At 37.3% G+C, this 24,909-nt stretch overlaps 3 protein-coding genes across 12 annotated transcripts in view; 2 read left to right on the forward strand and 1 right to left on the reverse strand.

The window, feature by feature from the left end:
- The first annotated feature begins 50 nt into the window (after positions 1-50).
- EXOSC8 (exosome component 8) lies at positions 51-8,750 on the forward strand. Its single transcript, XM_025262926.3, has 11 exons — positions 51-148; positions 2,044-2,080; positions 2,315-2,378; positions 3,379-3,452; positions 5,234-5,279; positions 6,140-6,245; positions 6,330-6,375; positions 7,147-7,243; positions 7,832-7,952; positions 8,154-8,260; positions 8,537-8,750. Exons 1-11 carry the CDS (start codon positions 132-134, stop codon positions 8,650-8,652), a joined length of 831 nt encoding a protein of 276 aa, XP_025118711.2. The 5' UTR covers positions 51-131; the 3' UTR covers positions 8,653-8,750.
- Positions 8,751-8,838: 88 nt separating this feature from the next.
- Positions 8,839-24,909, reverse strand: part of SUPT20H (SPT20 homolog, SAGA complex component) — a 40,152-nt gene continuing 24,081 nt past the window's right edge. For 4 of the 10 annotated variants that reach the window (XM_025262922.3, XM_006065986.4, XM_006065984.4 and 1 more), the window contains 9 exons: positions 24,265-24,367; positions 23,935-24,093; positions 21,921-22,227; positions 21,296-21,450; positions 18,538-18,593; positions 16,501-16,638; positions 11,361-11,466; positions 9,919-10,022; positions 8,839-9,171 (listed from right to left, as the gene is read on the reverse strand). In XM_025262922.3, the coding sequence (XP_025118707.2) occupies positions 9,034-9,171; positions 9,919-10,022; positions 11,361-11,466; positions 16,501-16,638; positions 18,538-18,593; positions 21,296-21,450; positions 21,921-22,227; positions 23,935-24,093; positions 24,265-24,367 (1,266 nt within the window). In that variant the 3' untranslated portion in view covers positions 8,839-9,033. The remainder of the gene's footprint in view (positions 9,172-9,918; positions 10,023-11,360; positions 11,467-16,500; positions 16,639-18,537; positions 18,594-21,295; positions 21,451-21,920; positions 22,228-23,934; positions 24,094-24,264; positions 24,368-24,909) is intronic. The other 6 variants (XM_025262925.3, XM_006065989.4, XM_006065987.4 and 3 more) reach the window with 4 other exon arrangements.
- On the forward strand, positions 18,888-20,456 carry LOC102412094 (protein SPO16 homolog). Its single transcript, XM_045162480.1, has 2 exons — positions 18,888-18,902; positions 19,908-20,456. The coding sequence occupies exons 1-2, from the start codon at positions 18,888-18,890 to the stop codon at positions 20,454-20,456; spliced, it is 564 nt and encodes a 187-aa protein (XP_045018415.1).

Below are 24,909 nucleotides of genomic sequence, written 5' to 3' on the forward strand. Positions count from 1 at the left end.
ACAACCCTGCCTTCTAGATATCAGGTAGCAGAATCAATGTTGAAAGTGCTGAAGCGAAAAAGCAGCGCGGGCCGGAGCAGCGGTGATACGCAGGCGCAGACGCGGCGCATGCGCAGATCCGCGGGCGGAAGATGGCGGCTGGGTTCAAGTGAGTGCGGTAGGCTGGCGGGCGCGAGTTTGTAGCCTACCGGTCGGTGGCTACTCTACCCTTGGGATTTTCTCATCGGGAGGCCACCCCACCGGGTTCCCATTTGTTTCCACCGCAGAAGCAGACGTTGGGCTGGAGAACTGAACGTCTCCCTTCCTGAAGGGAAAGGGCGCATCTTCTCCCCACTGAGGCGGGCGATAGGAAGGACTGTGCTGAGCCGGTACCCGGTGCGAGCGCTAGGCTTGGTGTGTGGTGGACTTTGCTGCCCAGGAGACACTTGTTCAGTTCAGTTTAGTTCAGTCGTTCGGTCGTGTCCGACTCTTTGCGATCCCATGAATCGCAGCACGCCAGGCCTCCCTGTCCATCACCAACTCCCGGAGTTCACTGAGACTCACGTCCATCGAGTCAGTGATGCCATCCAGCCATCTCATCCTCTGTCGTCCCCTTCTCCTCCTGCCCCCAATCCCTCCTAGCATCAGAGTCTTTTCCAATGAGTCAACTCTTCGCATGAGGTGGCCAAAGTACTGGAGTTTCAGCTTTAGCATCATTCCTTCCAAAGAAATCCCAGGGCTGATCTCCTTCAGAATGGACTGGTTGGATCTCCTTGCAGTCCAAGGGAGTCTCAAGAGTCTTCTCCAACACCACAGTTCAAAAGCATCAATTCTTCGGCTCTCAGCCTTCTTCACAGTCCAACTCTCACATCCATACATGACCACTGGAAAAACCATAGCCTTGACTAGACGGACCTTTGTTGTAATGTCTCTGCTTTTGAATATGTTATCTAGGTTGGTCATAACTTTCCTTCCAAGGAGTAAGCGTCTTTTAATTTCATGGCTGCAATCACCATCTGCAGTGATTTTAGAGCCCCCCAAAATAAAGTCTGACACTGTTTCCACTGTTTCCCCTTCTATTTCCCATGAAGTGATGGGACCGGATGCCATGATCTTAGTTTTCTAAATGTTGAGCTTTAAGCCAACTTTTTCACTCTCCACTTTCACTTTCATCAAGAAGCTCTTTAGTTCCTCTTCACTTTCTGCCATAAGGGTGGTGTCATCTGCATATCTGACACTTGTAATCTTGTAAAAAGCTTTGCGTCAAAACCTCAGGGCGCCCTGCTTTCCCTGCCCAGTAGTTTATGTGGGCATTCTGCCTTGTTAGAAAGGTTTTCCTTAAGCGTTTTTGGTGCTACTCTCTGGGGAAGGCTATAGCTTTTCGTTCTGAGTCCATTTTAAATGGATGAAATAAATAGGATTCCAAAGGAAACCAGTTATATTGAAACGACCATGTATTTCTATAAACTCCGGAATTTTGACATAGTGAAATAACTGTTTTGAAATTAACTCTCTTAGAGAAGGCCTAGTGGGAAGTCTAAAGTAACTCCTGAAATTTCAAAGTAACGATACGCCTTACACTTACCTTAGGCAACTATAAAGTAAAAACGAAAACATTTAATCTGTAGTTGTTAAAGTCGCAGGTAGGGCTAATATTATAGTGGTTTATTGCCTATGCTCGTAATTGAAGAATATGCTAAATTTAAGTCGGGGTAGTGAAAATAAATACGTAATTTTTTTTTCCTACTAACGAAGTATTCCTGCATCAAAGTGTGAGTGATGCACACCTGGATTAATTATCTTTTTAAAGAGACCTAGAGTTTTGGTCTCCTTCCTTATACTTGTTTAAAGCAGAATTAAAGTCAGTCTTTGAGTGTGATTGTTATTGCAAAGGTAGCTACTTTTTATAATTAGCAACATGTGGCAACATAAACTAGAATTCATAACAGAAACTTAGTTACAAATTTTGGAGATTTCTGCTCCATCACCCTACTATTAAGATTATTGTGTTTCTGGATTTATATTGATTTATAATTTATCTCATATTTTTCACATGTCTTTCAGAACTGTGGAACCTCTGGAGTATTACAGGAGATTTCTGGTAAGTAAAGGTGATTATGTGATGCCTTTTGATAATGGTATCATATGCTTTTTTCATAAATCAAGTATTAATCATTATGTTATACATCTAATGTGTCAAGTATACTTCAGTTTTTAAAAGACAGTTTTAAAGTAATACAGATTAATTTATTTGAATTAATGAGGTTCAGTATGTTTTCCCTGGTCTGTGTAAGATATACATGTAGCTGTAATCTACTTTCATATATTTACTTAGAAAGAGAATTGCCGTCCTGATGGAAGAGAACTTGGTGAATTCAGAACCACAACTGTCAACGTAGGTGAGAGTACTTTGAGTGCTAAAAGAGAATGTTGAAGTTGCTTCAGTTCTGAAAATAGAATCTTTTTTCTTAATAGCAAGTTTTTATTTGTAGAGTTTTTTTTAACTCACTCTCCTCTCACTAGTGGGCTTCCCAAATGTCTCAGTGCATAAAGAATCTACCTGCAGTGCAGGAGACAGGTTCAGTCCTTGAGTGGGGAAGATCCCCAGGGGAAGGAAATAGCAACCCACTCCAGTATTCTTGCCTGAAAAATCCTATAGACAGAGGAACCTGGCAGGCTACAGTCCATGGGTTCACAAAAGAGTTGCATACAACTGAGCAACTAAGCACATCCTTTCAGTTTTTATGTTCATATTAAATTTTAAAGTAACTCTGAAGTGTTTTCCTCCCTTCCTTCAAAAGTTGTAAGGTTTGGTTTCCTTCTATATCTTACACTTATTAAATCTTCTGTTGCAAACATGGAATTTTCCAATTTTACCCATATGACATTCCCAGGTTTTAGCCTCTGAGCCATTTAAACAGTATTTCAGACATATTCTACCATGTGTAAGGGATCACAGTGATTTTTATGTCAAGAGATTTTAATTTTTATAACAGCCCTGTGATTGAATGACAAATGACTCACTCAAAATCAAGAAAATGAATAATTCCTAAAACAATTCAGGTGACCCTTGAACACTGAAGGGGTTAGGAGCACCGGCCATCACAGAGTTGAAAATCCGAGTATAATCTTACTGTTATGGATTGGCACTCCATATCCAAGGTTCAGCATCCTTAGATTCAACCAACTGTGGATCATGTAATACTGTGGAAGTATTTATTGAAAATAATCTTTGTATAAGTGGACCAGTATAGTTCAAGCCCATGTTGTGCAAGGGTCAACTGTAATTTTACAAAGACTCAAGGAAGGAGTACATTTTCATGGACAACTTAGGTATTTAGAGATAAAAATCATATGTAAAAGAAGAAAACTTTTTCATTTTTTTATAATACTTTTCAGGTTCGATTGGTACCGCAGATGGTTCTGCTTTAGTGAAGCTGGGAAATACTACAGTAATTTGTGGAATTAAAGCGGTAGGTTTAATATACTTATTACCAAGATTTGCGTTACTAAGTTAGCTTCATATACATTAGATTATAATATACATCTATATTTCTACTGTTGATTAGGCAGTCAGGTATTTTAGTATTTGTTTTCATTTCCCAAGTTTTCACCTTTGAGTTTTAGATAATACAACCCAAGTTTAATGACTTAATTATAATTTGTGAACATTTGCAAATCTGCTGAAATGAAACAATTTTTTAAAAAATCCTCACTGCCTTTAATTTTTAAAGAATTTGGTTGTAATTTGAGAAATTTTAAGAGATTTTTGGTGACATTTTTATACAGTGATGGCATTTAATCTGTGCAAATGGGTATAAAATTGCTTAAAAGTTTGAGGGAGTAAGAGCTACCATTTACTGAGTACTTGCTGTTTCTAGCACTTTATGTTGGGTACATTCAGAATTGCCCAGTTTAATCATGAGAAACGCTGGGCTGGAAGAAGCACAAGCTGGAATCAAGATTGCCGGCAGAAATAACAATAACCTCAGATATACAGATGACACCACCCTTATGGCAGAAAGTGAAGAGGCACTAAAAAACCTCTTGATGAAAGTGAAAGAGGAGAGTGAAAAAGTTGGGTTAAAGCTCAACATTCAGAAAACTAAGATTATGGCATCTGGTCCCATCACTTCATGGGAAATAGATGGGGAAACAGTGTCAGACTATATTTTTTGGGGCTCCAAAATCACTGCAGATGGTGACTGCAGCCATGAAATTAAAAGACGCTTTACTCCTTGGAAGGAAAGTTATGACCAACCTAGATAGCATATTAAAAAAGCAGAGACATTACTTTGCCAACAAAGGTCTGTCTAGTCAAAGCTCTGGTTTTTCCAGTAGTCATATATGGATGTGAGAATTGGACTGTGAAGAAGGCTGAGCGCCGAAGAATTGATGCTTTTGAACTGTGGTGTTGGAGAAGACTCTTGAGAGTCCCTTGGACTGCAAGGAGATCCAACCAGTCCATCCTAAAGATCAGCCCTGGGTGTTCATTGGAAGGAATGATGCTAAAGCTGAAACTCCAGTACTTTGGCCACCTCAAGCGAAGAGTTGACTTACTGGAAAAGACCCTGATGCTGGGAGGGATTGGGGGCAGGAGAAGGGGACAACTGAGGATGAGATGGCTGGATGGCATCAACAACTTGATAGACATGAGTTTGGGTAAACTCCAGGAGTTGGTGATGGACAGGGAGGCCTGGCATGCTGCGATTCATGGGGTCGCAGAGTCGGACACGACTGAGCAACTGAATTGAACTGAATCCTCTGAAGAGTCATCGGAAATTCTTCTCTCCAGATACTTCAGTTTAAGCTGACTGCAAAGTCTCTGCTTTGACTACACTGAGCTCTGAGTTACTCAGTCTAAGTTGAGATTCTTCCCCATTAAAGGTGGGGTGACATTTCACAAGACTTGCCAGGTTAGGGGCTTATATTGTCTCATTTGAGGTTGGGGTTTAAATTCAGATTCTTGGCTGCCGAGTAAGGAGAAGAGAGGTGGGGCAGAACTTTTAAGAACCTCCGGTCATTTTGCTGAGGTGCACTAGTCAGCTTTGCCATACCGCCTTCTTGCCTTGCAGAGCTAGTGCGAGTGGTGCTGATGTCTCCAGAGCCCCTGACCCACCTTCCCAGGCACAGTGGATGCTCATGATGTTGCCAACTAGCTAAGATGGTCTTTGGTAGAGCCTTCCTTGACTGATTGCTGTCTTCACAATTTTCTAGTAGCTTCTTTCATATGGAAACGTTTATATGCTTCTAGGAATTTGGAGCACCACCAACAGATGCCCCTGATAAAGGATATGTTGGTAAGTTAAACGGTTTTGTAATTTTTAAATAAATACTTTATTACTATTATAGTTAAATCTTAGTGGGTGAATTGAAAATTATTCAGAAGCTTCAGACCTGAAAAGTTTAATGTATGTATGTTAGAAGATAGTGTAAATTAAGTTAAATAATCCTGTTAAATATTGAAATTGTTAAAAGAAGATAGTATAACAGCAAGGTACAGAATTTTGTAAATACCTTTGTCAAACTTGTTTGATCAGTTTATACAGGTGTCATCAACCATCAACCTTTGACTCTTAGGCAAAGGGGTGTAATTGCAAACTTTTCTATTTCCATAAACACTTTATACCACTATGATTTTCTTTTTCTTAACTTGGACCATCTTTTCTTTATGGTGGGAACCAACATTTTAAAAGTGCAGAACAGCGGGTATGATTAGTGAGGCTATATACTGTTACAGATTGGGGTACTTTGAAAGAAACCTAAAAACTTTTGTGAATAGTTTACAATTGAAGGAAGTCTTAAATAGATGCCTGGGGTGCTGTGTGGTGGTGTATTTTTTTTGTGCAAAGAAAGTCAGAAAAAATATAAATTTTATCTAAGCCTAAGATTTTCATGTGGAGGAAATGGCAACCCACTCCAGTATTCTTGCCTGGAGAATCCCAGGGACAGAGGAGCCTGGTGGGCTGCCGTCTATGGGGTCGCACAGAGTCGGACACGACTGAAGCGACTTAGCAGCAGCAGCAGCAAGGTTTTCACGAAAAATGGAAAAGAATGTAATTGATGTGTTATATGCTTTCCACTTGGCTTTGCAGTGGATAACGCCTTTAAAACTAAACCAGAGGTGAAATTTGGTTCACAGCTGCAGTGTTTCTTTCAGTTCCTAACGTGGATCTATCACCTCTGTGTTCCTCGAGATTTCGGTCTGGCCCTCCTGGAGAAGAGGCCCAAGTGGCCAGCCAGTTCATTGCAGATGTCATTGAAAAGTAAGATTATCATGATAAAGTTTGACTGTCATTCACTTTAGAGTTTTTGAACTTTTGTTTACTGTGCTCTGTCTTTAAATCAAGTTCACAGATAATTCAGAAAGAAGACTTATGCATCTCTTCAGGAAAGGTAAGAGGGAGTAAAGAAGCTGTGAGCTTTTATTAATTCTGAAGTGTTTTTGGGTGTGGGGAAAATTTAAAAAACACAGTAGCCTTAAATACAGATATCTTGTTTCTAGATGGAATTAAAGAAAAAAAAAAAATCACACCTACTCTGTAACTATCTAGATATAGTTCACCAAAAAAACCCAGTAAATTTTGATTACTTTATTGCCTGGCTAGAAACTATCTTTTAAGCTGATGTAATCTTTTTTCAACTAATAATGCAGTCATTTAAAATTTTTTTCCAACAGATAGTTAATATCTGATCAGCTAACGTATTTAAGGTGAATCTGCATTATAAATTTCAGGTCTGTTTGAAAACTTTGAACTACACTGACAAGTACCTAGAGGCTTTTCATGTTTGATTATATTGATTTATTAAGCAGTGTAAGACCTAAAAATTTCATGTATTAAGGTTTCTGTGGTAGAATACATTTTGAGTCTCATTTGGGCTTTTCAGAGGCAATTCCCTCATCTGCTAATGTAGCAGTAAGAATGGAAATTCCTCCAACATCTGTAGCTCCCTTGAGGGGAAATGGAGATGTTCACTTGTCAGCTTTTGGTAGTTAGAAGCCAGCTTTTACCAAACTTGCTCACTTTTTTACTTTATAAAGGTGAATTTGTTTAAGTTTTTGCTTCAAAAGTTGATTGTTTAACCAAGGATGTGGTTTGTGAATACAAACAAATACCACATTATACCTATCAGAAAGCTTTAATTTCTTTGTCAACTCCGTTTTAGCTTGCTTGGGTTTTGTACTGTGATCTCATTTGCCTCAACCATGATGGAAACATTTTGGATGCTTGTACCTTTGCTTTGTTAGCAGCTTTAAAAAATGGTAAGCAACTTGAATAAAAGGGAATATTCCTATTTAAATGCCAGTGTTCTGTTTTGGTAAAATTTTCTAAAGGTTTTTTGAGGATTTACCTATCCACATGTTTCTAAATTAAAGAAAAACAATGTTTGTATCCACCATATTTGCTTTGTTTTGTTTTTTTAAGTAATACTTCTGCTACTGTATAGCATATGGAACTCTGCTCAGTATTAATGTGGAAGCCTGGCTGGGAGGGGATTTGGGGGAGAATGGATACATGTATATGTATGGCCGAGTCCCTTCCCTGTTCACCTGAAACTGTGCGAACATTGTTTGTTAATTGGCTGTGTGAGCGTGAGTGCTAAGTCTCTTCAGTCGTGTCTGACTCTGTGCAGCCCTTCGGACTGCAGCCTGCCAGGCTCCTCTGGGATTCTCCAGGCAAGAATACTGGAGAGGGTTGCCGTGCCCTCCTGTACCTCAATACAAAATAAAGTTTAAAACAAAAAATACTTCTGGACAAGTTTAAAGAGAGGGAAAAGTGAATTAACCAAGCATAGAATGCCCTGTTTAACTGGAGTGAGAAACTGACTTAACATATTTGCCTTTTTGTAGTACAGTTGCCTGAAGTTACTATAAATGAAGAAACTGCTTTAGCAGAAGTTAATTTAAAGAAGAAAAGTTATTTGAATATTAGAACTCATCCAGTTGCAACTTCCTTTGCTGTGTTTGATGAGTAAGTTAATCAAAAGGTTGTGTATGTAACTGAAGGGCAAAGATTCTTACAATTTTCAGCTTGCTACTAGCTTTTCTGGTTTCTACCGGTTCTGTCTAGCTCCCATCTAAGCTAAAATGCAGGTAGTAAGTTTAACTTACTTTTCTAAAATAAAATGTGTCTAATGGGTTGATAATGTATACCTTTTTATTTTTAAAATAGCACTCTGCTTATAGTTGATCCTACTGAAGAGGAGGAACATCTGGCAACTGGAACCCTAACAGTTGTAATGGACGAGGAAGGCAGGCTCTGTTGTCTTCACAAACCAGGCATGCACTTTCCTTCCATCTCAGTACTAAACATGTAGATGAAAACCCAGAGTGAGCTTTTTTACATTAGGGAGGGCCAAATGGAATGTGGGATGTTTTATTTACTCAAGATGCCTTGCATCTTATATGTTAGTGGTTCTTAAACTTCAGGTGGTCTTGTTAACACGTACCTACAAATCTTGAGACCATATCACTGGTTTATATTATTCAAATTTTGTTTTATAACTTGACATGATATAGGTCATGTAAGAATTAAGTGTTGGCACAATTTTTCAGGTGGAAGTGGACTGACTGGAGCTAAACTTCAAGACTGTATGAGCCGAGCAGTTACAAGACACAAAGAAGTAAAAGAACTGATGGATGAAGTATTTAAGAGTATGAAACCCAAATGAGCAACCACGTTTTCAAAACAGATTTGTAAAAACTGTATTTGTTACACTGTGCACAAACCTTTTATACTAAATAAATACCAAACTACATTCTTTTGAAAGATGTTTCTAGTATTTCTCAGGTCACTTCTGTATTATGTACAGTGAAACCATTTTTAAGAAACAATGACTTAGGCAAACCAACCCTAATGGTTTGTTAAACCATTTCCCTGTTTTTATTTAAAAATTATTTGTTTTTATTTAAAAATCAAACTTATGTATAAAGTTTGTATGTCTAACAATGTAAAATACTGACACATTTTAAAAAAACAAAAATGAAGTAGAAACTCCGAATCCTTTTGATTCAATGCTCTTATGTTTTTGAAAAGGAAAACTATTCAAGACTCAGAATTTTGGAGTGGTTGACGTGCCTCTCTTCATTTTACTTTTTGACTGGCTGCCTGTATGCCGATGACGATGTAGCTGAGCTGTTTGTGCTGCTGCTGCTGCCATAGCCATTTGATGCTGCAAGAATCGTAACTGCTGCAAAGAGAGGGAAAAAAATCTAGTTAGGTTAAACGTAGGTAGGTATGGAAAGATGATTTTCCTGAGAGTGATGAGAACAAAACTGAAAGGGAGAGAGCACCAAGATAACAAAAAGGGACTATACCACGTCGAGACAATGCACAGTCAAACAGCACCAGTGGTACAGAAGCCTGCTGAGGGCTGTCAAGACAGGGCTTTTAAACTGGAGAAGAAGCTCTGTTACTTTGCCTGGCCAGTCTATATTGCAGTAACTCAGCAACTTCAGTTACCATTGTGTTGTATGATAGTTTATAGAAGTATAAAACCACCCTGCAAATTAGTCAAGTATACTATTCTGACTTCCTAAGAATGGAATAACACTTTTCTAAAACAGGTAGGACAATTTACAAATAGGAACACTCTAATACTTGCCTTTTTCTGCAGTACAGTATTAAGGAGTTAACCATTGGCACTTACAACTTTTTCAAAATATAAAGGAATCTAAAAATGTATGTTAATGTGCCACTAGCACTTCAAGAAAGATTTTAAATTAGGCAGAGAGTATGACTTAAATGTACAAAATATATGCAGTGCTCCAAGTTGACTTGCTAAAGTTGTCAGATTTTTAAATAAATTTGCTAAATTATTTACCAATTACTGTATAGTCTCAAAAGACAGTAACATAAAACTGAAGTAAGGTATTTTGAAATACTTTTGGAGCAAAGTGTCTTTAAAAATGTAAGCAGAGTGAAGTTGCTGGATTACTTGGATCTGTTGCTGCTGCTGTTGAAAGGCAGAGGAGAGCTGGAGTCTCTGCTGAGGAAGGCTTTGCTCAGGTCTGTTCTCGGCAGAGCCAAGCTGAGACAACACTACAGAGAGGAGAAGGGGAAAGCAGGCCAGTCAGAAAGTTTGAAGGCTACCAGGGTTAGAAAAGGACAACACAGAAAATGAAATAGAAAAGTATCAGTATGATTAATCTTAAGTATCAAATCACAGACATTTCAGAATAAATTTAGTACAGTATCCTGTTAGTTGAGGGGAACCACTGCCTGCAGGACTTCCTGGACACGAAGAGGGGAGAGCATGTGGCCGGAGCACTGTGCCCTCTCTATTCCTGCATCTCACTGCCATTTCCCTGAGAAGGCTTTCTAGCAAAATGCTGACTATGCCAAGTTTAAAATACAACCAGTCAAGTAAGAAATGCAGTGGGAGAAACCCAAACTACCGTAAGGACAAAACCGGTAGACAAATGCCAGAAGACGGTACAATGACTATCAGACCACACTATTAGCAACAGAGGTGGTGAACCTTTTAAAGCTGAGTGGGATCAGGTGTTAAGTTCAACTATCTGTACAGATGAGGAAACTGCAGGCTTCAATGGTCTGAGGGACTCACTACAAGGTAATTTAGTGGCAAGTCTGGAACTAACATTCTTTGCATTAAAATTATACTACTGCTATTTTAGGAAATTTATAGTTTGTAGGGTAAAGGTTTATTAATAATAAATTTCCATTTGGAAATTTACTAGCTCTAAATTAGAACCTTATGTACCTATTCCAGACACTGGAAATTGTACTGATTTCATAGTAAGCCCAGTGATAATTCAAAATATTCACAAGTTCACTCATTAGTCTTGACACACTATCTCAGATTCCGCAGACATGTGACTTACTGATTTTAATTAAATATGAACTTTGTAACTGCTGTCTTAAATTGATGAAATAATCTTCACTAAAGGTAAACCTTCGGTTCACCATTTATTACTAGAAGTGGTGAGCAGTCATTTAGTATAGCTCTTTTTTTTTTTTTTTTTACAATTGTCTTAAGCTTTGCTACTTGACTATTAAGTCCTAATTCATGCACTATAAGCTACTAGAATGAGACAAAAAACTGCAATCTAGAAAAGTGCAGTCTAGATAACCATGATAAACTAGAGTCAACTGCTTGGAAGCATCCTACTAAGTTGGGTAATTGTACAAAACTTTGCTAACAAAATTTAGCATGAGGTAAACAATTGCTATTAATAATGTAGGTCAAAACACTTTATCAAAACAATGAAAAATATGTGTCTCAATCAATAGTTCCCACATTAAATATAACTGAGATTTTTTCTTCTTTTTGCTTGCAAAAATGAAAAAGTTTCAATGGTGAGATCCCAAGAGATACTTTTAATAAATTCAACATTACTTAGTTATGAAGATACCAACCAGCTGCCTGTGAATGCATAAAACTTCCTACTCCGGCAAGGTTAATAACTGCAGCGTGCTGAGCAGATAAGGCTTGTTCTTGACTGGTCAAACTTTGTTCAGAACCCTGAATTAAGAAAAAAAAATATATATGACATGTACAAAAAGAAAAAAAACAATTTTGGGTTAGTGGGAAGGATTGGTATTTTTTCCTGTATTAAAAATCAACATTAGAGTAGGTCTTATAAAAACAGTAACACGGAAAAGCCTTCAAAGGTATTTAGAATTAGCAAGAATAAACAGTATTTCAAAAGCAAGAAACCTAATTTTCAGAATTGATTCTGTATTGGTTAAAAGGCAGAGGAACCAGAGATCAAATTGCCAACATCCGCTGGATCATCGAAAAAGCAAGAGAGTTCCAGAAAAACATCTATTTCTGCCTTACTGACTATGCCAAAGCCTTTGACTGTGTGGATCACAATAAACTGTGGCAAATTCTGAAAGAGACGGGAATACCAGACCACCTGACCTGCCTCTTGAGAAACCTATATGCAGGTCAGGAAGCAACAGTTAGAACTGGACATGGAACAACAGACTGGTTCCAAATAGGAAAAGGAGTATGTCAAGGCTGCATATTGTCACCCTGCTTATTTAACTTATATACAGAGTACATCATGAGAAACGCTGGGCTGGAAGAAGCACAAGCTGAAATCAAGATTGCTGGCAGAAATATCAATAACCTCAGATATGCAGATGACACCACCCTTATGGCAGAAAGTGAAGAGGAACTCAAAAGCCTCTTGATGAGAGTGAAAGAGGAGAGTGAAAAAGTTGGTTTAAAGCTCAACATTCAGAAAACTAAGATCATGGCACCTGGTCCCATGACTTCATGGGAAATAGATGGAGAAACAGTGGGAACAGTGCCAGACTTTATTTTTTTGGGCTCCAAAATTACTGCAGATGGTGACTGCAGCCATGAAATTAAAAGACACATACTCCTTGGAAGGAAAGTTATGACCAACCTAGACAGCATACTAAAAAGTGGAGACATTACTTTGCCAACAAAGGTCTGTCTAGTCAAGGCTATGGTTTTTCCAGTGGTCATGTATGGATGTGAGAGTTGGACTGTGAAGAAGGCTGAGCGCCGAAGAATTGATGCTTTTGAACTGTGTGGTGTTGGAGAAGACTCTTGAGAGTCCCTTGGACTGCAACGAGATCCAACCAGTCCATCCTAAAGGAGATCAGTCCTGGGTGTTCTTTGGAAGGACTGATGCTAAAGCTGAAACTCCAATACATTGGCCACCTCAAGCGAAGAGTTGACTCATTGGAAAAGACTGATGCTGGGAGGGACTGGGGGCAGGGAGAGAAGGGGACGACAGAGGATGAGATGGCTGGATGGCATCACCAACTCAATGGACATGAGTCTGAGTGAACTCCGGGAGTTGGTGATGGACACGGAGGCCTAGAGTGCTGCAGTTCATGGGGTCGCAAAGAATCAGACATGACTGAGTGATTGAACTGAACTGGTTATTTGATGCTGTATTAATAATTACTAAGGCATCTAGAAAGCTTCATCAGAACTATCTTTTTTTGAGGTATAGCTGATTTGCAATACTGTGTTAGTTTCAGGTGTACAGCAAAGTAACTCAGTGGCTGCACCAATTTACATTCCCACCAACAGTGCACAAAGGCTCTCTTTTCTCCACACCCTCTCCAGCATTATTTGTAGACTTTTTGATGATGAACATTCTGACTGATGTAAAGTGATACCTCATTGTGGTTTTGATTTGCATTTCTCTAATCATTAGCAATGTTAAGAGCATCTTTTCATCTGCCTGTTGGTCACCTGTACACATACGTGTACACCTGTACATACGTCTATTTAGGTCTGCCCATTTTTTGATAGGGCTGCTTTTTTTTTGATATTGCTTCTATAAAGCTTCATCAAAACATTTTTTAAAAAGCTTAAAACACTCTTTGAACACAATACTAGTTTCTAGTGAGCACATTAGATCAAGAAAAGGAAACAGAAAGATTATAAAGGGAAAAAACCCATTCTTATTTGCAAATGGCAGGACTATTACTGGAAAAAAAAAAATCCCTAAGCAATCTACAGAAAAAACAGAATAAGTGAGGTCAGTAAGATCACAGAACACAAGGTCAACACCCATTGTGCATACTAGTGATAAACATGTAGAAGATGAAAAACAGTACCATTAACAGTCCCCCGCCCTCCCCGCCAAATGGATACAGCACAAAAACAAAACTTAGGTGTAAGTCTATAATACACATACAGGACTTGCATGCTGAAAACTAGCTGATTTTAGCCTAGAGACATACCATATTCATGGACTAGAAAACTCACATAAACATGGTAAACCTCTCCCAAGATGACCTATAGGTTTAAACTCAATTCCTTTAAAAATCCCAGCAAGGTTTTTTTGTAGATATAGACAAGGTGATTCTAAAATTTACAAGGAAAAGCAAAGGATCCAGAATAGCTAAACAATTTTGAAAAAGAAGAACACGAGAGGATTTTCCCTTTGATTTTAAGATTTACTATGACCTCTGACAAAGGTGCAAAAGTAATTCAACTGAGAAGGATGGCTGTTATAACAAATGGCGCTGGAGCAAATGGCCAACAGTTTCCCGAACCAATGTCTCACACCTTATACAAAATTAACTGAAAATGGATCATAGATTTATTTAAAATGGATTATTTTGGGCAGAGAAGCCAGAGAGGAGTTCTTAACACTTCACACCTAAAGCAAAATTCACTAAAAAAAAAAAAAAGTAACTCAGACTTTCATCAAAAGTGGAAGCAACCCAAATGTCCATCAATGGATTAATGGATAAACAATGTGATATATAAATCAAATACTACTCAGTCTTAGAAGGGAAATTCTGACACACACTACAACATGGATGAACCTTTTGGATATTATGCTAAATGAAATAGGTCAGTCACAAACAGACAAATATTGTAAAATTTCACCTATGAGGTGCCTGAAGTAGTCAAACCCATAGAAACAAAAAGTAGGCTAGGAGGAGGGGGAAATAGGGAATTCCTTAATGGGTATACCATTTTAGTTTTGCAAGATGAGAGAGTTCTGGAGATTAGTTGCACAACAATAAGAATATATCTAACACTACCAAAGCGCACACTTAGAAATGGGTAGGATGGTGAATTCTGTATTACAGGTATTTTACCACAATTTTGTAAAGCAAAGTACAAATCAAGAATTTTTTATCGAGCTAAGTAATCCTTCATGTGTTAATAAAACCAGTTGTTGTTTTTTTTTGACTTAGTTCTTAGCTTCTTTTGACTTAGTTCTCTTTTTTTTTTAAAGAACTTTTTATTTTGTATTGGGGTACAGCCAATGAACAATCCTATGACAGTTTCAAGTGAACAGCAATGGGACTCAGCCATACATATACATGTGTCCAAAAAATAAATAGTTTTAAGTACACCGTTCTTGAGAAATCTAATAGGGGATGAGCATTATCCAACCAAGACTTGACTGGGCAATCTTTGGCAGAAGGACTGATGGTGAACATTTCATATGTTTAATAGTGAGCTAACCTGACCTGCCTCTTGAGAAACCTGTATGCAGGTCAGGAAGCAACAGGTAGAACTGGACATGGAACAACAGACTGGTTCCAAATAGGAAAAGGAGTACATCAAAGCTATATATTGTCACCCTGCTTATTTAACTTATATGCAGAGTACATCATGAGAAATGCTGGGCTGCACGAAGCACAAGCTGGAATCAAGATTGCCGGGAGAAATATCAATAACCTCAGATATGCAGATGACACCACCCTTATGGCAGAAAGCAAAGAACTAAAGAGCCTCTTGATGAAAGTGAAAGAGGAGAGTGAAAAAGTTGGCTTAAAGCTCAACATTCAGAAAACAAAGATCATGGCATCCGGTCCCATCACTTCATGGCAAATAGATGGGCAAACAGTGGAAACAGTGGCTGACTTTATTTCTCTGGGTTGCAAAATCATTGCAGATGGTGATTGCAGCCATGAAATTAAAAGACGCTTGCCCTTGGAAGGAAAGTTATGACCAACCTAGACAGCATATTAAAAAGTGGAGATATTACTTGGCCAACAAAGGTCCGTCTAGTCAAGGCTAGGTTTTTCCAGTGGTCATGTATGGATGTGAGAGTTGGACTGTGAAGAACGCTGAGAGTCGAAGAATTGATGCTTTTGAACTGTGGTGTTGGAGAAGACTCTTGAGAGTCCCTTGGACTGCAAGGAGATCCAACCAGTCCATCCTAAAGGAGATCAGTTCTGGGTGTTCATTGGAGGGACTGATGTTGAAGCTGAAACTCCAATACTTTGGCCACCTCATGCGGAGAACTGACTCATTTGAAAAGACCCTGATGCTGGGAAAGATTAAGGGCAGGAGAAGAAGGGGACAACAGAGGATGAGATGGCTGGATGGCATCACCAACACAATGGACATGGGTTTGGATGGACTCCAGCAGTTGGTGATAGACAGGGAGGCCTGGTGTGCTGCAGTTCATGGGGTTGCAAACAGACAGACACGACTGAGCGACTGAACCGAACTGAAAGGAAATGTTGGAGGTGGGACTCAGGAATCAGTATTTTTTTAGCTTTCCAGATGACTCCAAAGTGCAGCAAATGTTCAGAAAACCCTGAACATTTTAAAAGTAAAGTTCCTTTTACTACTTTACTGCAGTTCTTATTCAATTTCTCTTTGGCAATATACAGAGTATTCGTTTTTGTCTATTTTCTGTTTTAAGGTTCACAATAAAAAGAATTTCTCTATTCTAACAGAAACAATATACTATAAACAGAAAGATGATGATGGGGTGGAAAATACATGGCCTATTATAGAGGCAGAAAGACCTGGACATGAATCCCTACTCTGCCACTCTGTTGTTGTGAGCAAGTTGGTCACTTGAATCTATTTCAGACTATGCAAGATGGAAGCGACATCAACTGTTCAGGATGCCTGTTGTAAGAATTAGAAATAGGCCTTGATAACTGATAGCTACTACTGTTAATAAAGAAAGGACAGCATATGAAAAGTTTGTTCAAACAGTCTAAAAACACTTGAAATAGGCCTGAAACATACCAAAAAAAGATATATTTCTATGATATCATATGGAAGGTAGAAAGGACATACCTGCTCCCCAGGCTGTTGAGGACTAGAAGTTGTGGGTCGCTGGGGCTGCTGAGGCTGCTGTGGTGTAAACTGGGAGAGCTGCTGCTGCTGCTGCTGCTGCTGCTGCAGAGTGTTAAAAATGAGCGAGCCGCCTGGAAGCTATTAAGAATTTGAGCAAGAAATAATTAGGCAATTTCGGATTGTTTAAATTTCCTTATTCTACAAATGTTTCTGGGGCATTCCCTATCCGTCAGGTATTCTTCCAGGGATGAGGAAAACGAAGTCAACAAAACTGAAAACAAAACAAACTCCCTGCTCTTTAAAAAAAAGGGACAATCTCTTTAAATACAATTTTCAAGTGCTATTACTCTGGCTCTCAAATACATTAGTAATCTCAAACATAAATCTTTCTGCTTCAAGTTAATACTTAGCTGTCTAAATAAACATACTGCTTTGGCTTAACTGTTTATACATCAACACAAAACAGCACTAAATGCATTTGCAAGTATAAAAAAAAAAGCCAGTGATAAGGAGGGATATATGTTAAAAATCTCATTTCCCTAAATGTGGTCTAGCTTTGCCCAAATCCAGAGGTGCATGGGTTTTTATATAACATAGCCAGGAAGTCCAAAGCTGAAAAGAAAATGCATTAGATGCCCATATTTAGTTTGGAGACATTACAAACTCTGTCATTAGGAATCTAAATTAATAATAAAAAAATGTTTTTACAAGAAGCATCCAGAAAATTCCACATTAAACACGAAAACTATGCATTCCAAATGCATCAGAAAACAAATGTTTTTCCATTTTATTCTATAGAGGTTTAAGTTTAAAGCACTTTGAAGTTTTGGGGCAAAGTCCAAGCAAATACCAAGTGAGAAACTCTTAGATCTGTACAGTCAAAAAAGAGGTGTCTAGCGTCAAAAGCTCTACACCCAGCAGAGCTCATTGTTAGGTAAATCTGGACAAAGCACAGGTCAAGTGTTTCCTTCTCAATAAGTTAGATAATAAAAATGTAGCAGAATATAATTTGTAAGGAGGTTTTTGCCCTTATTATCAGTGCTATTAAGGAATGCCACTACTCTTAACACTGAGCTTGATCCCTACAGAAATCCCTACAGCAACGCAGGAAAGCAGCTAAACAAGCTATCCCAATGTGTCCATATTGTAAGTGGATTATTCTGCGATGCGTATGTAAATACTGACACTGTCTGCATACTGTACAGGAAGTAAGTTTAGTTCTAAATGTATTTCCTGATTTATTATTTCTGAATATCAGGTTGGATGGATGTGATTATTATTTTCCAATAATCCCTAGCTCTGCCATTCTGTGTCTCCAAATCTTTATTTTCATGTCTACCTTTTCTAACAATTCTCTGTAGACAATCTCATCCATTTCCAACCTACTAGGCTTAACACTGAACGCGATCCTTAAAGGACCAACCACAGCCCAGAATACTCTCAATTCACAACATGTACTAAATATTCTCTACCTACTTTTTCTCTTTATATGTTAATACTGAGAAAATGTATAAGAAAAGTCTCATCACTCGACACAAACTGTAACCTAAAGGACATTTACTGCATGACTATTTAATAGCGATTGAACAGTCACCTGCCTGGCACTGTGCTATTAAGTCATATTCTCCTCAGGAAAAGAACACACATACCTTCTCTAAAAAGCTTCTATTCATGTATAAAATCTATTGTAAGCAAACAGCAATCTTATGTATATACACAAAAAATCTGTTACAGAACAATTAGTTTCTAAGTGTATTTGCCGCTACTACTGCAGGCAAGTTATTCTTCTGGGCAGCTGTGAACTCTCCCCTCTGGAAAGAGTTCTTCACTTGGCAGGGCTGTCATAGCCAACAGAAGTGTGGTACATGGGTACCAATTTTTTCCTGCTTATCCACTTAATCATACTTTTAGATGACTCTCAACAACCTCAGAACTTCAAATGCTAAAATGTGCAAACATACATGGTTAAAAAATAAAAAGCACTATAAGAAACTTAAACAAACAAACAAACTATCAAAAGCAGTGTTTCAGGTTTACCTGGAGTAGATTTAAGGGCCTGAGACTTGAAGTATTTTTTAAACCAAATGGAACACCTATTAAATAAAACTCATGGTTAAAACAGGAAATTAAAACTTTATTATATTTGGAGGTACTTTATACTTTAGCATATAAAAATACAACATTTTAAGTACTCTCTGCACAGATGTGCTTATTTTCTATACTTTAAAATTTTCTTAAAACCAGCCCTCCAATTTCATCACTATTTGTTGATAACGAGATCTTATTCAAAGATGTGAAGCACCAGATGTACCTTATATTCTGTATTTCAGAAACTGAGACTTCTTTATAACTACTTAAACTACTGGCTGGAAAAGTAATCTAGCAGCATGCAGACACCACAGGTATGGTAAGACTATCACTACAGTGCAAACACATTTCACATATTGGTATCTTCCTTATATTTCTCAGTGCCAAACAGTATGTGGGAACAATCCTGTCTCTGAGAACCAGTGTGCTTCGTGCTATTTCTTAAAGTGCAAATGCTAATATTAATAATGCTGAAGAACACCGGATTTTGTGTGTAAGGATCAAGCTGAAAGTCAGGAAACAATGCTTTGTTAATTCTGAACTTATTCCCCCAAATTTGTGACACAACACAGAGCAAATCCTAAAGCAGGCGCTGGCAAACTTGTCCAGCAGGCTTTGTGGGCCACAGAGACTCTGTCCCTTATTGTTCCTCGTATGTTTAAGAAAACAAACCTTAAAAAATGTAAAACTACTCTTAGCTTGAACTGTGTGTTACAGTTTGCTGATGGCAGTCTTCAAGGATGTATATATCTTCCTCACTAAATATACCAATTTGAACTCTAGTTTAAAAGGTAACTAGTCCTCTAAGCAGGTAATTATATTTAAAAAAGATAAAGGGTAGATAACGCACAAAAGACAGTATGAAAGGCTTGTCTGAAAAATGGAAAAAAAATGTGACAATATGGATAGCCTCTCCAGGAATTCTCATTAAAAAAAAAAAAGATAACTCCCTTTAAGGGTAGATGACATCTGGGTAATGCTTTATAGCTTACTAAGGGCACTTCCATATCACTTCATTTATTTTCTTGTAGGTAACAACTTAAGTTAGCTACTTTTACTCCGGCTTTAGAACAGAGGAAACTGAGGTTGAGGGGGAACAATTAAGTGACTTCTTCCAGGCCCTACAGTAAGCATTTGGAGCTACCAGTAATTAGAAGAATTATATGTAAATGTAATATCCCAAATTCAACACTGATTCCATTTTCCAGGGCTCCTACCACTAAAGCATACTTATACACAGTAAAATAAGAATATCAGCTAGAATTAGAAAATCACAGCAATATATTGTTGGCACCACCAGAAGCTGATTTGATCCAAAGAGATGGCTGAAAGTTGATGGAAAAGAAAAAATAAAATGGACAACCACCATTATTATTAGCTCATCTCTTAAGAGTTATGAAGTTGCAGCTGCCCTAGAAAATCAAAGCCACAAGGTTCGGTATTCAGATTCAGTGGAAAATGGATCAATTATATTTTCTCTTTCTGGAGTTGCATTTTTATTGATGGATGCTAGAGAATGCTTTATGTCTGCTGAAGAAACATTTCTAGCCAAAATTGAGAAGTTTATTAACATTCACCAAAATAGTTTTTTGGTTCTGTCTGCTGCCCTGCATGGACCTGAAGAATGGAAACTGATGTTCAGGATTCAGCAGAGATTCCTGGGTAGTAACTTACAGATACTTCCAGCACACAACACAGTAAATACGATTAACCTTATGTGCACCATAGCTAAGATCACCTCCAAATCATACATAGATAGCATCTGCTACAGAATGATAACAACTAAAGCTTACATCACTGAGCAAAGTCCTGTGTGGAAAACACTTCAAAAGATAAAACTGAGTAGTGATGCATTTAACCCAAATTAGATTATCAACTATAAATGTTTAATTTAAACATATTTAAATTATATTCTTTGGGTTCTCTTTCTCCTACTCATAGAAAGTTTCTCGTAACTCTAAGTCAGTTCTTCTTACTATGCTGAGTTTGTTTTTCTGTTCATCTTTTTTTTCTGAGTAAGAAATGAGACTGTTCTACGATACATTCTCCTAAAGAACTTTAAAAGTAGCACAAGTTGTTACAACATTTCCCCAGTACATGTAATTACATTACTACAACTACCACAATGAACTACTACTAATGATGGGGACAGCAGTCATTTTTGAATGTTTATCACGTCTCAGGCATAAACACCTCATCTGTATTTATCCATTTAATCTTCACAACTGTGAGGTAAAGTATTATTATTCTTATTTTATTTATGAGGAAAAGGAGGCCCAAAGGTAACTTTGCTGTGATTATGCAGTTACAGTAAGTCGCACAAGAAGGATTCAATCCAGGCAGTCCGGCTTCAGAACTGAGGCTTTTCAATGTCATGCTATGTTGCTTTTCTTGCTTACATGTTTTCAAAATATGTTTCTTTTACCTGGAGCAGGACTACACTGGTAACCATCAGTTTCTTTTATAATAATGTTTGGAAGTCAAAGATAAAATCTGCAGAGACTTACAGGCTTAAAGTTTCTTCAGAGAATTTGATAGCCAGATGGTTTTTAATTCAAATATCAGAATTTTACAAGCTTTTGATAAGAAATATATTCAACATAATATTTCATTTAAAAAGGATGTTAAATGTTTATCACTTAAATGACATTTTAACATAAGCATGGAGTATAATTTTGTTAGAGATTATTATTTCCAATATTCTGACCTGCTTGAGAGGCTGTCTGCATTGCACCCGGCAATGCATTTGGTAGCAGACCTCCTGAGGGTAGAAGGCCACTCAGGTTTATTCCTGCAGGAGTTATGGCACCAGTGTTACAGCCCAGCATAGGGTTTGAACCACTCATCAAAGCTTGAGCTCCACTGTAGGAGAATAAGACAAAGCATTAGGCTAGTGCTGTCAAGGAAAAATCAGCTACATAAATCCTTGGATTAAAAAACAAACTGCTCCACAAACACAGATATTTCGGTCTTAAATATAAACAGCGAGGTTGGCAAAAATTAAGTACTATGTATCTACCAAGGTTTAAAATATTATCTGGTAGAGTAACATACTCATCAATGGATTAAAAGATGGTAACACAGGATAAACAGGAAAAATCTAAGCTGCTGTTAACGTGAAATCAGTAGTACCACCTTAGTGCCTATAATGGATGTATGACTACCTAAAATTCAAACATACTTGTTGAGATAAATTCTAGTTACACAGAAACCTTTTTTTTTCAGTTTCAACAATATATAAATTGTTTTTAATTTCACAAATAATTTCTTTAGATTGGTGAGATTATCTTAAAAAAAAAAAAAAAAAAATCAGGGCTTCAATGCAAACTTACCAAACAGAGCCCACTACATTGATGAAGTTAAGTCCAGCAGAGTTTGCCATGACCTGGGTGGCTGTGGTTCCTGTAGTTATAGATGTTACCATGGTGGAAAGAGGAATGGTCGTTACAGGCATTGCCTGGCTCAGAGACTTTTGCTGCTGAGCAAACTGAGTTAACAAAGTGGGCTGAGGGGTGAAGCCTGAATCTTGGGGAGTAGGGATAGCTGAAGGGGTAATAGGAGTTGAGCTCTGAGCATCAGGAGGGTGTGGGGTCGATGAAGGGGTTGGTGTAGGAGTAGATGGCTTAGGAGTTCCAGATCCTGCTCATTGAGAAAAATAAAAATTGCTAGTTTGTTATAAATGGCCAGTCCTTTTTCAAATAAGGTTAATGGAATCTTATTTAGCACTGACAGTCTGTTCCAGTTTTGTTTTTTTTTTTAAAGCAGTTAACTGCAAGTGTTAATTTCTACACATGATACTGAGTGTTGCTACACTCAATTACAATTAAGGATGCAGTATATCACCTACAAATGCCATCAGAGATGCTATTACAGTAACAGTAAAAATATACATTCGTATTCTATCACAAAACCCATTTAAAAGTTAGTTTCCTACCATGCTATCTTTGGCCTAAAAACTTTAAAAGGAATTCAAATTAATTTTTGTTATTTACGATTTCACTAATTTAGGACATCACTTAGAAATATTGCTTATTTTCTGTTAACAGTCTGAGATAAAACTCTGAACATATTTAATAAATTACATACAGTTAACCATCGTATTTGGCACCTAAATATACATATTTAATTCCTAACACATCAAGTTTACCCTGACAGACAAATTTTACAAAACACAGTAATAAAGCAAGTATTTGATAGATAATACTGCATCTTTAACAGTAACTGTGTACTTCGGTTTAAATGTAGAATGTATAGAAAATCTGTTGTGAATGAAATATGCACAGTTTATCAACTTTAAAAAAAATAAAAAATAAAAAAATAAAAAAACAAAACCAGAAAAATAAAACCAAAAGCTCTTGAGGTGTTTTCTTTTTTAGCTTTCATGTCCTGCAGAAAGAAAGGAAAGAAATGTGAATGTCCAGAAGCTGTCACTCAACCCTTACTTAAAGTAACAACTGTGTGCAGTAGATTAACATAATAATCCATACCCACAACATAAGAAGTGTGAATAAGACTTTCAGGAAATTTATAAATTTTTTCTTTGTGCAAAACAAGAAGGCAGAAAAATTACACCTTTTGAGCTATCAAGATGAAGATGTTTACATCTAATGCAAAGACCACCCTGTCACTGTGCAGTGTACTAAAACTTTCAGCACATATTAGTCATTTATTAAAAAATCTAAAAAACTGGAATGCTTTTTTTATTTGCAAGTTGGTACCTAAATATCTCAGATATTTGTTAATTTGAAGAAATTCAAACTAATGCTAAAATCCTTGAGCAATTATTCTTGATGTTTAAAAAAAAGTATTCAGTAGTAAAAACTACATTTTATTATCTTCAGAATGCTTTATGATCATCCCACATTTTAGTAACTGACAGCAATTAATGAGAGTGTACGGGTATTATTTAAAAAACTAGCTTTCAGTTTACTTCTTACATTTACGAAGACAGGACTGCAGCAACAACTCATATGACATTTTTTTCCGTATCAGCTGCATAGTTTACATAAAATGTAAAATGTCCTAAGGTACACTGGTATAAAAAATAATTTGGAATCTTACTGCTACATTTAGCTATCAGATTATTTTTTTCAGGAGATGTGTAGGTTGCAAGTCTATAAGAAAAGTATACACAAGCTGCATACATAAATACAGAAAAACAAATACAATTACAATAAACACATAATACATACAGTCAACAAGAGATCTGCCTGAAGCTTCTTAAAACTTGAACATTTTGGGTAGACAGTACATTCAGATTTCACTATTTCACTGGAAGAACTATCTTAAGAAACACTAATGCAAAAGCTTATGAAGAGTTAATCAAGAATTTAAGTTACAACTTACTTTGTGATGAACTGGCAGGTGACAGGGCAGCTGGAGAAAGCATGCTAACTTGATTAAGATCCATGGATGACTTCCGAGAAAGACTTGGTGGCTTAGAAGCAGGAGGAGGAGTTGGAGATTTAAGAAAGCTGCTGGCCTGTTGTGGTGTAAAATAGTTACCTAGGGAAAAAAATATAGAAGTTATTTGCTAGGTTTACAGTTTAGGATTTGATGAATTTTGCTATTTCTTAGATTTACAATTAAAAATTCTGAGCAAATCAAAATATGAATAAATGGATTATGATCATCTGTTTCTTACTCTAGATTATAGAAAATTAAGGAATGCAATACCTGAGGAACTATTTCCTGAGGCTGAGGGAAGTTTGATGGGTGGAGGTCGATGTTTCACTCCCTTCCCCAGTACTGAAGACTGAACTGACACGGTCTCAGGCTGCTGAGAGACAATGATATTAAGCATACTCATTAAAATGATGTCAAATCAGAAATTCACAAATTCAAAACACTGTAACTTATGGATGAAAACACAGTTTAAAAAGATTAGGTATTACACATATTTCAAAAGACTGCACCTTCACAAAGGGAGAAATATTTCTGAGTAAAAAGGTGAAGAGTTTGAAGGAGAAGAGCAGAGTAAGATGACAGCAAAGCTTCACCCTTAAATCTTCCCCAGAAAAATGATAGCTGTAGAAGCCAGGCAGGTGATCAGTATACACAGATGTTCATTACGCTTTTTGTTTTATACCTCTGTGTACATTTGAAAATTTCCATTATATAAAGTTAAATAATGAAAAGAAAATTAAAGTTAAAAGTAAATACAAAACTAAACAATGGACATGAGTTTGAACACATTCCAGGAGATGGTAAAGGACAGGGAAGCCTGGTGTGCTGCAGTTCATGGGGTTGTAGTTAGACATGACTTAGTGACTGGATGGCAACAATCCCTCAAAAACTAGTCCTTAATATTTCTCAGATTCC

This window comes from Bubalus bubalis, chromosome 13, assembly GCF_019923935.1.
Source record: "Bubalus bubalis isolate 160015118507 breed Murrah chromosome 13, NDDB_SH_1, whole genome shotgun sequence".
In the NCBI taxonomy this organism is placed as follows: domain Eukaryota; kingdom Metazoa; phylum Chordata; class Mammalia; order Artiodactyla; family Bovidae; genus Bubalus; species Bubalus bubalis.

Bases quoted from the DNA above. Each gene is read 5' to 3' on its own strand.
- EXOSC8 (XM_025262926.3), top strand. The intron at 2,081-2,314 runs GTAAGTAAAGGT...ATATTTACTTAG, and splicing joins AGTATTACAGGAGATTTCTG to AAAGAGAATTGCCGTCCTGA. The intron at 6,376-7,146 runs GTAAGAGGGAGT...ACTCCGTTTTAG, and splicing joins TATGCATCTCTTCAGGAAAG to CTTGCTTGGGTTTTGTACTG.